General features: G+C 38.4%; 1 protein-coding gene across 4 annotated transcripts in view; it reads right to left on the bottom strand.

Moving 5' to 3' along the window:
* The window catches only part of RNMT (RNA guanine-7 methyltransferase), a 31,774-nt gene that overhangs the window by 7,848 nt on the left and 10,937 nt on the right, over positions 1-12,989 (bottom strand). For all 4 annotated transcript variants that reach the window (XM_070361756.1, XM_005892357.2, XM_014477174.2 and 1 more), the window contains exons 4-10: positions 12,712-12,837; positions 9,306-9,421; positions 8,070-8,251; positions 7,426-7,590; positions 4,438-4,555; positions 3,327-3,428; positions 2,201-2,234 (exon numbers count right to left, since the gene is read on the bottom strand). In XM_070361756.1, coding sequence (XP_070217857.1) covers positions 2,201-2,234; positions 3,327-3,428; positions 4,438-4,555; positions 7,426-7,590; positions 8,070-8,251; positions 9,306-9,421; positions 12,712-12,837 — 843 coding nt within the window. The remainder of the gene's footprint in view (positions 1-2,200; positions 2,235-3,326; positions 3,429-4,437; positions 4,556-7,425; positions 7,591-8,069; positions 8,252-9,305; positions 9,422-12,711; positions 12,838-12,989) is intronic.

Here is a 12,989-nt window from a genome sequence, read left to right as displayed (position 1 = left end):
CCCTCAATCCAATCTGCACAGAAGCATGAAGGCAGTCTCCCCAACACCTCTCTGATCATGCTGTTCTTTACTCCTCATCTACTACCTCCTAAGTCTTTTAGGAGTAATGAAAGATGGATGGCAGCAGAGCAGACAGACGGGCAGAAAACAGGCAGAATGATCATCAACACTGTAAATTCCTCTTGAGGGTCAGATAGTGGAGCAACCTAAAGCTCTCATGAGCAAGTACTAAGGCTCAGGACAGTTCGGCATCAGAGCTTGCCCTGCATTCCAAGTACTCTGTCTACAACCAACCCTGCCAAACCCACCCCAAATACTTCTGCACCTACTGCAGGTAACCTGGCTATCCTGAGCTGCTCTGATGTAGGGTCACTGAAAACTAATGCTCGATTTCAGATCAGCAATGAGTAACCTTCTCTCTTTTCTAACTCAAAAATTCTGGAAGTCTCACTAATTATATATAAAATGCCTTCTGTGCCAGCATTTCAATTAGGATTTAAACAAACAAAACTTGAACCACTTCTGATTTGTCAGCAACACATTTAAAGAATCTTCTAGAGGAGCAGCAAGCTCTGGAAATACAAGCTCATGATTAGACCAGTAGGAGTTTAAAATACAGCTTCTCAGACTGTGGCACAACCCACAAAGCCCTCTAGATTATAAAAGTGTTAACTCGTCACAGAGCAGACGGCCCTGACACGATGATCCTGGCTGCCCTGTGGCCACTGATCCTTTCCTATTGCTCTTCTCATCTCTAACCCCCTTCTTCAAGTGTCTGGAGGCATCTAATTCACCTGCACAGTATCACTAAAGTCCACATTTAGTATAAAAAAACTGTCCTGATCTGCAGCCAGCACCACCACCATGACCTCTGCCCAAGGTTATCCTGCTGTACCGCCCTTTGGCACTGACAGGACAGCTAAGGCAGCTGTGTATCTGCACTCCAAGGAAGCCAAAGAAATGTGTCGGTTTCTGCACACATTCCCACATTCATCACAGATGACGTCTCTAATATCTTCCAATCCCATTTCTACTAAAGGAAACAATATTCTGAGACAAACAAGCTCAAAGTGTTAGCCCTTGTCTTCCCTTTTCCTCTCTTTCCATTCAGCTAGTCCTAAGACTCCTCCTCCTTTCACGTGGGCTTCTGTGAGGCGAAGGCTGCGAGTGTGAAGCACCTGGGTTAGCTCTCTGACCTTAGCCAAGCTATCTGCCTGATTTCTTATCTGTGAAAAAGAGGCATGATTAACAGTAGTCTGCTCATGAAGCTGTGAGGACAGAATGAGGCATAACACATGAAAGCTTCCAACAGCGACCAGGCCCAGGCTAAACATTCCATAACACCATCTGTTATTATTTTCCAATTTCTCTAGTTTTCACTGAGTGCTCCTTCATCTGTTTTCCCCATTACAGGAACTTCAACGTGTAGAACAATTTGCCTAGAAGTCACTTATTTATGTTTCTTCCACTGCGAGGCAGAGAGGTAGTATTTATTTTTTGTATCCCCCAAAGCCCTTTCATAAATCTTTATGTAACTCAATATTCAAAGTGTTCATCTCTGAATACCTCTGATTTTCTCTTCAATATAATCAACAAATATTTAAGCGAAGAATGGGAACTACCTTGTAAGTCCTCAGGGTGACCATATGGGGCACCACCATCACCCTGGCAGGGAGGCTCTGGGACCTTGAGAACTGGCCAGGCCTCTGACTGCTCAGCCAGACATGCATGCCTCACTTCAGAACGCCTCCACATCATGGCCGTTCCCAACCACACATCCTCCAAGACATCCTGCTCAGTGCTGCCTAACTGAACATTTTAGCATTTACTAAACCTTCACTGTTAACATCAGAGAGGCCACAACCAAGTGAAACACAAGGAAGTGGTCCATAATCCAAAATTTCCAACAGAAATGTGAGGTAAAGATGTAAAATACAGATGGCTTTGTAGTAACGAGCAGACAAGGGAAATATTTAAGAACGCTCAAAGTTTACGTTAAGGAACACCCTGCATATGCTTTCTTTTGGCACTGAACAGCCTTGTAAGACAAGGGGAACTAGACATTTATAGGAATTTTGTGTGAACACAATCATCCCCTCACAATCTGTGTCAGAAGAATTTCTAAAGTCTTCCAATTTTAACAATCAGTTTGAAGCAATCTTTGCAAATGTCAGTAAATCTACACTGACGATATACTCACTTGTAGCTTCCCATTCTGATTTACTTAAGGTCCCCTAAAATTAAAAAAAATAAGAAAGAAAATTTCAGATTGAATATAGAAGCACACGTATACTTATTTTTTTTTTTTTCTTTTTTTTTTTATTTATTTATTTTTTAAATTTTATTTTATTTTTAAACTTTACAATATTGTATTAGTTTTGGTGCTCCAAAACCCTAACTTCACTATAAATATACATACAATTCACTGTTAATATTACCGTGATCTGAATATAAAATAAATCAATGAGATTAACTTTTAATGCCATCTTCTCATCACTTTTGTGCTCCTGCCAATTCTCTAAACCACTGATTCTCAATCAAAGGGTGAATCTGCATAAAAGTGTATTCATTTGTAACTGGAAAAAGTACTGAGCTTACATTTTTAACTTGGCAGAAAAAAGGCCTATCTTGAAACATCAAATAATACTGCAGGAGGGAATAAGACTTTTGTGTTTTTACAAAGGAAATCACAAAATATCTATCATACAAAGGAACTAAACTGCATTTAGTAACATACTTGCTATTTTGCAAAGACACTAAGTAATAAGATACAGTGACAAGCCTGATAACTAAGGAAATAAGAAGTGATAAATGTTGAAGAAGTGATAAATAAACATCAATACTATAAGATGTCAGCAAAAATGTGTTACACAAATATCTATAAGTTCTATTGATAACAAAGTCACAGCTACAACTAGTAATACCACTATGGTTGTGGAGCATTCATAATTAAGGAAAATGTGAACTTCCACACAGAAGTCTGTGAAGATGTCATCTTCCCTCATCTAAGTTCATAAGCCCCTGAATTATATCTACGGAACACTGCTAGTCAGTAGTGTCCAGGCTAAGATACAATGATACAGCAAGAAAACTCTCAAGCCAGGCCAAGAACATTCCTCCCATCCTACTTTCTCAAATACAGCACTACATTTCTCAGCATTAAAGTGCATTTTATTCTGTATTCTACAATTATAAAAAGTCATAACTTAGGAGAAATAGGCTAAAGTGTACCTGATTTATAAGTCAGTGAACCCAAGTATTGTAAACCAGTGAAATAATTTAAGTTTCCATTTTCCTGTAAGACTTGTTAAAGAATGAAACCTTACCAAAGGTAGCTTCACTTGACTGTTCTTCATGTACTTCGCTGCATGTTCATAGTCACCCACCTTCTCAGAGGCAAGTCTGGAATTCTCGTTTGCAGGATATGGCTAAGGAATCAAGGGAAATTCCTAGTTGAGTCGTTACATTGAAATTTACAATGCAGAATGAAATACCCTAAATCACTGAAATGAGACAATAATCTTTAAGTATTACTTCAGAAATAAAAACTACACATACTTTTGAAATATTAAAAAAAAGGAGTGAAGGGAATCCTCTCTGAACAAAGAAGCTGCTGTGGTTAACAATGAGCATGGCTGGAGTATCTACAATTACAGAGTGTCACAGAGGGACTGAACAGTGTGCTGAATTGCCGCCAAGACCACTTGGCAGCAAACACCTGCTGTATCTCCGTGACTCCTGGGCAAAGGTTTTTTCTGCCACAACTCAAACCTGAAGGAAGTTATCAACACAAGAGTTAAACATTCATCTGAATGTTACAGTGACTTAACCGCCACGAAGTACAAACAGCAACTGGAAATAATACAAATAAAATTCAGTCAAAAGAACCTCGGGAGTTTCGGAAGAGAAGGAAAACATCCAGCCTCCAATACAGATCGTCTCCACAATTACACAGAATATGAAGAAGGGCCTCAAAAAAATGCTGTGTTTTTAAAGATATGGTGACCAAATATCTGATATTCAAATTAATTCAAGCATTATTTTTAATCCATTTTAAGTATTAGGTTGGTGCAAACATAATTGCAGTTTCAGACCGTGAATTTTAAATCATTATAACTAGGCTCAAACACATCATTATTAATCAAAAAACCATTCTGGAACCATTAAAATCAACACATTTTTGCCAATGAGAAATAAATTTGCTTATTCCTGTAGTGTAAAAATTCATGCTTCAGATACAGAGCAGCCCCAAATGCCGACAGTCCTGACAGCCCATGTTAAAGCTCTGTCCTAGGTGCTGAACAGTCTAGCATTGGCACCAGTTATCTGTGCAATTTATATAAATACTGAGTGTGTCCATGGCCTTGAAAGGAATCTCAGAAACAACCAAACAAGTCTGCAACAACTGGGATTTTTACACAATTTCTAAATACTCACCTCCAGGGCCTGCATTCGTTTTAACAGCATTTTATTTTCATTGTTCTTAATCTTTTCCTCATAGAATTCCAGAAATGTTTTTTTGTAGACTAATTTCATATTGTACTTCTTCGCCATTCTGTCCAAAAAAGATTCTTTCATGAAAAGGCTTCCAAAATATTTATAATTCTTTACACAACAGTAACATCTTCTGGGCTTAACTAAAAACCTTACAAATTCACAAGAGGACCATGCAAAATAAGTGAAGGGCAACACCCTAGTGACCTGAAAAAAACATGCAGTTAGATCTCCCTGGGTCACAGGGAACTCCAGTAACCTAACAAACAGGCCAGGAAGTGAAACAAAAATATTCCCTTTCATCTTCTGGATTCCCTGGCAAGACAAACTATTAGTTTTTATCCTACGTCTTGAACTGCGTCTTCACAGGTTTTTACAGGTCTCTTTTCCCAAGTTCCAGATGTCATGGTTCTGAAGAAAGTGGCCCAGATCCTTGCTCGATGTCACTCCCCGATGTACACAGCTTGCCAGCAGTGGTGGCAGCTCAGTACTGGCTTTTGTCACATTCACTCCATGTTCCCTAGAAATCTCCACCAGGACGATCCCAGGCCTGCAGGGCTGAATCCCACCAGCCTGTTCTCCTGCCAGTCTTTGCTATTTCAGTAAACCATCTAATTCTCCTTGCCACCCATCCCTGTGCCCAGTGTTCAGCACGCCACTGCATCCTCTCCATTAACCTGCAAAACATACTTGGAACAAGCCCACTTCCAATCCCGACACTGGCCACCAGGCTGCTCTATCACCATCACCATTCAATGTGGCACCACTTCGTTTGCTTGTTTCCCTGCTTTTATTCTTACCCTCCCTCAACCAATATTCCAAATGCAGTCAGATGAAGCTTCAAAAGTGCACAGGTCATGTCCTTTTAAAACCCTCGTTGGCTCCCAAGCACACTTAAGGCAAAACTGGCCAACTAGACACCCTTTAGATATTGACTTAGATGTCACTTTCTCCCAGGTGGCTTCCTCAAGTCCTAATTACATTAAGTCTCCCTTTGCTCTGTGTAATATCTTTCCCAGTGCAACTGCCGAAGCAGATTACTGCGCATCTGTAGACAACAAAAGGGAACCTGAGGACGATTTCAGGCAACAGATAAAAGATGAGAGGAGGAACAGGACAAACCCTGAAAGGGGACCCTTGATGTGACAGATGAGGGGACAGAGCGAAGGGAACATCGGAGGGCCACTCAGCTTTGCAGGTAAGAGCCGCGTGGATGGCAGGAGTCCCTGCCACTTGCATCAGGCCCCTTGGGAAGACAACACAGGTCAATATAAAGCCTCTTCTATTCCAGGCAGTTCATTTTCTATCAAAAAATACCCAAAATAAGCCTTTACGAGGGAAACTGAGTTTTACATCTACAAATATCATAATTACAAAGAACAGAGACTCAATCTGACCGATTTGAATAGGTCTGCATATGAAAGCTAATTAACAAGACAGCAAAGGTGGCTTGGATCCCTATGCATTTTCAGATTGTCTCTCCGAACAATACCTATCTCGATAAACAATTTATAAAAATTTGAAAATTAAAGTGACAATTTATTACTTGATATGTTTATCATCATTAGCAATACAAGCAGAAAAAATTGCTGATGTGTGCTTAGCCATTAAAAAAAAAAAACTTTCGTTTCATTCTTTATCTTTTGGGGTATACTCAAATCACCGTCAACCAAAAGCACCAAGCTAACATAACAAACATATAAAATAACATACTAAAAACATTTAATTTCTTCAAGCATAACATTTACCCAAAGTTCGCTAATTATAAGGAAAATCTGATATAAATTTTTTAACTTTCAGATTTATAAATTGTGTATAGTATTTTCCATGTTTAATCACATGCTACTTCATTTTCTTATTTTCTTTATTTTTATTTTATATAAAAGTTATATACACTGTAGAACTCCTGAAAATCCTACATCCATAAATTTACAAGCTGAGACACAATTCAAATAAATAATCACCATCTAAAAATAAGTAAAAAAATAAAGCTCAACCTTTTCCTCAGTTAATAAAGGCTTTGTTTTAAAAAGAAGAAAAAATAAAAAGAAGGAAATACACTTTGGTCAGCTGTGACATGGCCCACATTTAACTGGACTCTTCCACACTTCCTCTCAGGGAAACCCCCAAGACCAAGGTATCTCATTAGGCCTTGGAGCCCTACCTGATAAAGCTTGAAACCTCAGCTTTCCCTGAGGTTATGGTTTGCCAAGACTCCTAAGAATTCAGGTTCATGAATACATTCCTGAATCAGGATTTTACTATCACCACTGCCATGAGTCACAATTTCATAAGCTATAGTGAAATATAAAACAACTTTTAATATACCTATTCCCGTCAAAAGGAGGATCCCTACTTTGGGAGGACTAATTTTAGTTACCCAAGTACCAGTAGTTACTTAAAAACAAATCTTTGCTATTTCTAGTTGTCAGTTATTTCATGCCACAAGTTGTAGGCAACAGGCTCCCTTTTCTTGCTTACAGGATAAAATAGTTTCAGGAATAAAAGAAACTAAATGAGTAAGGCTGTAAGTGACCTATGGCACCAACCGTTGAGTCTTAGTTTTGTCATTATTCAGGCTATACTTCTTAAGATCCCACTTAAAATAAGAGACCAATAGAAATACTGATTTTCCCCCCTTTACCTTCATTCTTATGCAAAAAGACAATGTGCTATGTGCTAAGTCTCTTCAGTCGTGTCTTGACTCTTTGTGACTCTATGGACTGTAGTCTGCCAGGCTCCTCTGTCCATGGGATTCTCCAAGCAAGAACACTGGAGTGGGTTACCATGCCCTCCTCCAGGGTATCTTCCTGACCCAGCGATCAAACCCTCATCTTTAATGTCTCCTGCACTGGCAGGTGAGTTCTTTACCACTAGACCCACCTGGGAAGCCCCCAAAAGAGAATTGTAACAGATTAATGACATTCTTACTCATTTAACAATGGAAAGTAGACCAAGAATTCAGGGACATCCACAACACCTTCCAAGTTGAAGTCATATTTGCAGCCAAATAAAGGATAATCTCCTTTCTTCTGAAATTTCACAGTATATATTTCATTTCCAAATGATTCTGTTTCTGAAGCTTCAAGGCGTCTTCTGTAAGTTACACGCCCCCCCAAAAAAATCAAATCTATTATTAGGTCAAATTTATTTTGATCAGATTTTAATATGGGGGGGAACACACATGATGCAATTGATAGCTGTGAAGTGGGTCTGAGCTACTTTTAAGAAGCAATATGCTAAAATATCATTAACAATCTCACTAACAAAATTATGCTAGAAATAGGCTTCATTATCATGACAGCTGGTTAAGTGTCATCTGATCTGGAGTTTATCTAGCAATACCACCTCTGGCTTTTTGGCTCAATGCAACATCAGTCCCCAACTAACACACAAAGATGTTTTAAAGGTTCATCTGTAAATCTGACTTTTTAACTTAAAGCCAGATTATCTATACAAATACATTATCAAAGCACTCAGCCCTTCTATAAACTCTATTTCTGATAAATATCTGCTGCTCTAAGATAAGCTTAATTTTCAATATTTTATAAACCACAATATATGAAAGTACTTACATCAATTCAAAGCTATTGGGAGTGGTACCAATAAAATAGCCTCCAGGGCTCAGTCTCTCACACGCATTTCTGAGCATGATGTCAGCTTGCTCATAGGACTCGAATGAGTAATGGCAGACAAACTGACAACTGCAGATGTCAAAGCACATTTCTCGGTCATGAAACTTATCAGTCAGGAGTTCCTGAAACAAATTATAATGGGTCAAGATTTTGAAATTGGCTGCAACATAATTAGTGAATTTCTAATATTAGGATCCTGAAAATAAAAGTTGACATGCCCTCCAACCAACCTATCCTCTATCATTATGCATCTTAAGGATCATAATAAAAATGTTCTTTCTGGTTCAATATAATTTGATTCCCACTTTCATAGTAATATTAAAAACTAGAGATTCTGGAATCATACTAAAAATACATCAAACAAACATATGACATTTAAAGGAACTGATTCTTTAATTGGTTTTACTGGAAAAAAAAGTAAAATGATGTTGACCTATATACTTGGGTTTATGAAAAACACAAAGCCAGCCTTTGAGACATTTTTTATTTTTTAGGCTGTGCTATGCAGCTAACAGGCTCTTAATTCCCCAATCAGGGATTGAACCTGGGCTACAGCAGTGAAAGTGCCAAATACTAATCACCAGACTGCCAGAGAGTCCCTGGGAAATTTTGAAAAATGCAAAATGTTTTTTAAAGGTTTCTAACTTTCTAGCAGTATACTACCACTCCTTTCCACCTTCACAACTGCAAACAAAACATGTAGTTAAAGGTATCTATAATAATTTAACGAGCTAACAAGTCAGAAAAGAGAGATAAAGGTTAAGGGGGAGATTTTCAGCATTTCAAATGCCTCTATAGTCTTGAACTTCAGCTGTCAAAGAGATTCGGAAACAGGTGTCACCAGACTGTGATATGTTGGGAAGCCGGTCAAAGAAATTACAAAGTAAACAAAACCTAAGTGCAGATCTATTCCAAAATAATAGAAAAAAGTGTCCAAACAGAAAAGCAACAAACGATTTCCAAAGTAAAAGTATTAAAAGCTAAAAATTACCAGAAGTATTTGGTGGGTCATTTAAGGAAATGTATCATTAATGGAATTTCTAGCTGAAATTAAAAATGCCATATCTTAAGATTTTTAATGTTTCAAAGCACATTTTTTAAAAATGAGCTGATTTTTAAAACAAATCACTTATTCAAACTAAAAATATAAAGACATACTTCTAAAAAAACACATACCTTTGAACAATCAGCAGTTATAAACTCAGCACTGAAAATATACTCATTATCACGACAACGGTTTTTCATGTCCTCATACCGCTGCTGACACTGTCTGACAGAAACATCAGCGATATCTGGAGGGGGAAAGGGCATCAGTGATGTCAGCAGAGGCCCACATTACATCAGAAACACAAAAATGGCACAATCTAGATTTCATCTCAACTGTTAAACTCTAGCAAGGAATCTAGCCTTAGAAAAGCAAAAAGGTTCTATTTCCTTCAAAACAAGGGAGAATAAAGTCTTCTGTACCAATGCAAATGACCCGTATTTTTCAGAATGAATTAAACACTTTCTCAATAAGTACTGACAACAGAGAAATTCTATCATGATTTTTAAATGCTTATTCAAAGTTTAAAGCAGAAAGTTTAGATTCCAATTTGAATTATAAAACCTAACTCTGTACACTCAGCTTTTATATTTTCTTAATAAAATGTTATTTGTTTTTTCCCAGTGTTGAGACTTGCACTGCAGGTACAGAAGCACCAGTGGATGTTGTTGTTCAGTGCCTCAGTCGTGTCTGACTTTTTGCGACCACATGGACTGCAGCACACCAGGCTTCCCTGTCCATCACCAACTCCCGGAGTTTATTCAAACTCACGTCCATCAAGTTGATGATGCCACCCAACCATCTCATCCTCTGTCGCCCCCTTCTCCTCTTGCCCTCAATCTTTCCCAGCATCAGGGTCTTTCCAATGAGTCAGTTCTTTGAATCAGGGGCCAAAGTGTTGGAGCTTCAGCTTCAGCATCAGTCCTTCCAATGAATATTCAGGGTTGATTTCCTTTAGGATTCACTGGTTTGATCTCCTTGCAGTCTAAGGACTTGCCTGGTGGCTCAGTGGTAAAGAATCTGGCGGCAATGCAGGAGACCCAGATTCAATCCCTGGGTCAGGAAGATCCCCTGGAGAAGAGAAGAGCTACCCACTCCCATATTCTTGTCTGGAGAATTCCATGAACAGAGGGGCCTGATGGGCTACAATCCATGGAGTTGCAGAGTCAGACATGACTGAGTGACTAACACAAAGAAATAACAGTTGATACTGTGTCATGAATATCAGGTAGGAGCACCAATGATACTGGTAATTCTTGATATATTTTTCACTGCTATAAACCAGCTCAGAAAGAAAAAAAGGGGAAGGAGGGAAGCCAATTTCATTTAGGAATGTCCTTGATAAAGCAGTAAACATTAATTTTATAAAATCTTCAAAACATTTCTGTTATATAATGAAGTCTATCTGAATAGGACTGGTGTGACTGTCTGTGAGCTGTACTGGCCAATTTTTTATACAAAAATTGTTTTCACTTGAAGAACAACAGACAGACAAACTGGTTATTCAGACCTGGTAATCTGGCAGACCTTTTCTTCAAAATGAAAAAGGTGAAAACTACAGATGGTATTTGTTACCAATGATAAACCTGAGCTTTCAAGTGAAAACTACAACTCCGAAAAAACTGTTTCTATCACGATGGGCTGGGCATTGTCCCAATACTAAAGACTTTTCTGATTATGATGATATTAAACCAATGTGATTTCTTGATGCCAACGTTTAGAAGATTTGCATAATTTTAGTGAACAAAATCTCACAGGGCAAAGTGCAAGATAGATTTAATGGAGTTTCACAACAAATAATTCCATTTCACTGCTCATCAAATAACACATCACAACATACTGATGCAGAAACAGGGGTGCAAATTCAGCTGTCTTTTATTATTACAGACTTAAGAATCTGCAAAAATACTTTTAAAATGCTAGTCTTCTCACTAAATTTTACTTGTAATAAATTAAAGCTATTTTTAAAATTGTCAGTTTTAATTTCCATAATCAATAGATGTAACTACATACACAAAAGCTTCCCGGGGTCCTTAATCATTTTTAAGAGTGTACTGACCCCATGAATTGCAGCACACCAACTCCTGGAGTTCACCCAAATTTATGTCCATCGAGTCAGTGATGCCATCCAGCCTCTCATCCTCTGTCGTTCCCTTCTCCTGCCCTCAATCCCTCCCAGCATCAGAGTCTTTTCCAATGAGTCAACTCTTTGCATCAGGTGGCCAAAGTATTGGAGTTTCAGCTTTAGCATCAGTCCTTCCAAAGAAAATCCAGGACTGATCTCCTTTAGAATGGACTGGTTGGATCTCCTTGCAGTCCAAAGGACTCTTCTCAAGAGTCTTCTCTAACACCACAGTTCAAAAGCATCAATTCTTCAGTGCTCAGCTTTCTTCACAGTCCAACTTTCACATCCATACATGACCACTGGAAAAACCATAGCCTTGACTAGACAGACCTTTGTTGGCAAAGTAATGTCTCTGCTTTTGAATATGCTGTCTAGGTTGGTCATAACTTTCCTTCCAAGGAGTAACCATCTCTTAATTTCATGGCTGCACTTACCATCTGCAGTGATTTTGGAGCCCCCAAAAATAAAGTCTGCCATTGTTTCCACTGTTTCCCCATCTATTTGCCATGAAGTGATGGGACCAGATGCCATGATCTTCGTTTTCTGAATGTTGAGCTTTAAGCCAACTTTTTCACTCTCCTCTTTTACTTTCATCAAGAGGCTTTTTAGTTCCTCTTCACTTTCTGACATAAGGGTGCTGTCATCTGCATAGAGTCGGACACGACTGAGCTGAACTGAACTGAACTGAACTGAACTGAGGTCATAAACCAGAAACTGTGAGAAGTGCCGATTTAGGCAACATGACTCCACAGGCAGTGCTGTGCGCTTCCATGACTCCTCAGACAGGAAGGAACATGTTGTCTGCCTGCCCCTCTTCTGGGTTAAGAATGACTGGGAGGTTCAGGTGCTTAATTAATCCAGTTAAGTTCCTTTCAACTTTTCTCCTAATAGCTTCAGCATCTTTTAATGACTGCAACTAGAGCCATTATTTCATCAAGGGTGGAAAAATTTATTCATTGTGATTTTTCAATACCACTTGGTTATGCTGAAATATGGTTCATATAGGGTTAGAAAAGATAAATACCCTCTACCTTTGTTTATACATTACAGAGTAATGAGTAAGTTTCCTTGCTCCCTCCAAGTCTGAACAATGAGATTTTCCCCTTATTTCATGTGTTTCAATCCACTATAATTACTGTTTTTTTTAATTCATGAAGCTGTCCTATCTGGGACCAGTGAAAGCCTTTCCAAGTTTGTGCTTCAAACATGGAGTCTGACATGACTTCTATAATTTGTGGTCTTAACACCATCAGTGAATTCTCAATCCTCATTTAAAAAACACCTGTCTCATGAGCAGCTCCCAGACATCTTGTGGTACAGTATTTCAGTATTATGCCCATAATATATCCTTCTTATTTCCATTTACCTGGCTGACCACAAAGCATTCCTTCCCATGTCATTATCTCTCTTACCAGTACAAACTAGCTTGTCAATTCTTCCTTTTTTCCACTTGAGCAAATCTCCACCTTTACCACATCCTAGGTCCAAAACAGTGATATTACGTTTCTTTTTCTGTCTCACCTTTTCTAAAAATTCCCCTAAAAGAGAGAAATAAGTTATAATAAATGCTCTTCTCCATTTTTACTAAAGCATAAACTGTTATCCTTAATAATCTAGTAACTTCTGCATGACGTGTAATATAAACATATTCATTTATGTAATTAATTCATAACTTTTGGGAAATATTTCA

The sequence above is a fragment of the Bos mutus genome, chromosome 24, assembly GCF_027580195.1.
Source record: "Bos mutus isolate GX-2022 chromosome 24, NWIPB_WYAK_1.1, whole genome shotgun sequence".
NCBI classification, from domain to species: Eukaryota; Metazoa; Chordata; class Mammalia; order Artiodactyla; family Bovidae; genus Bos; species Bos mutus.
The sequence above is the reverse complement of the archived record's forward strand: the minus strand, read 5'-3'. Positions and strand labels throughout refer to the sequence as shown.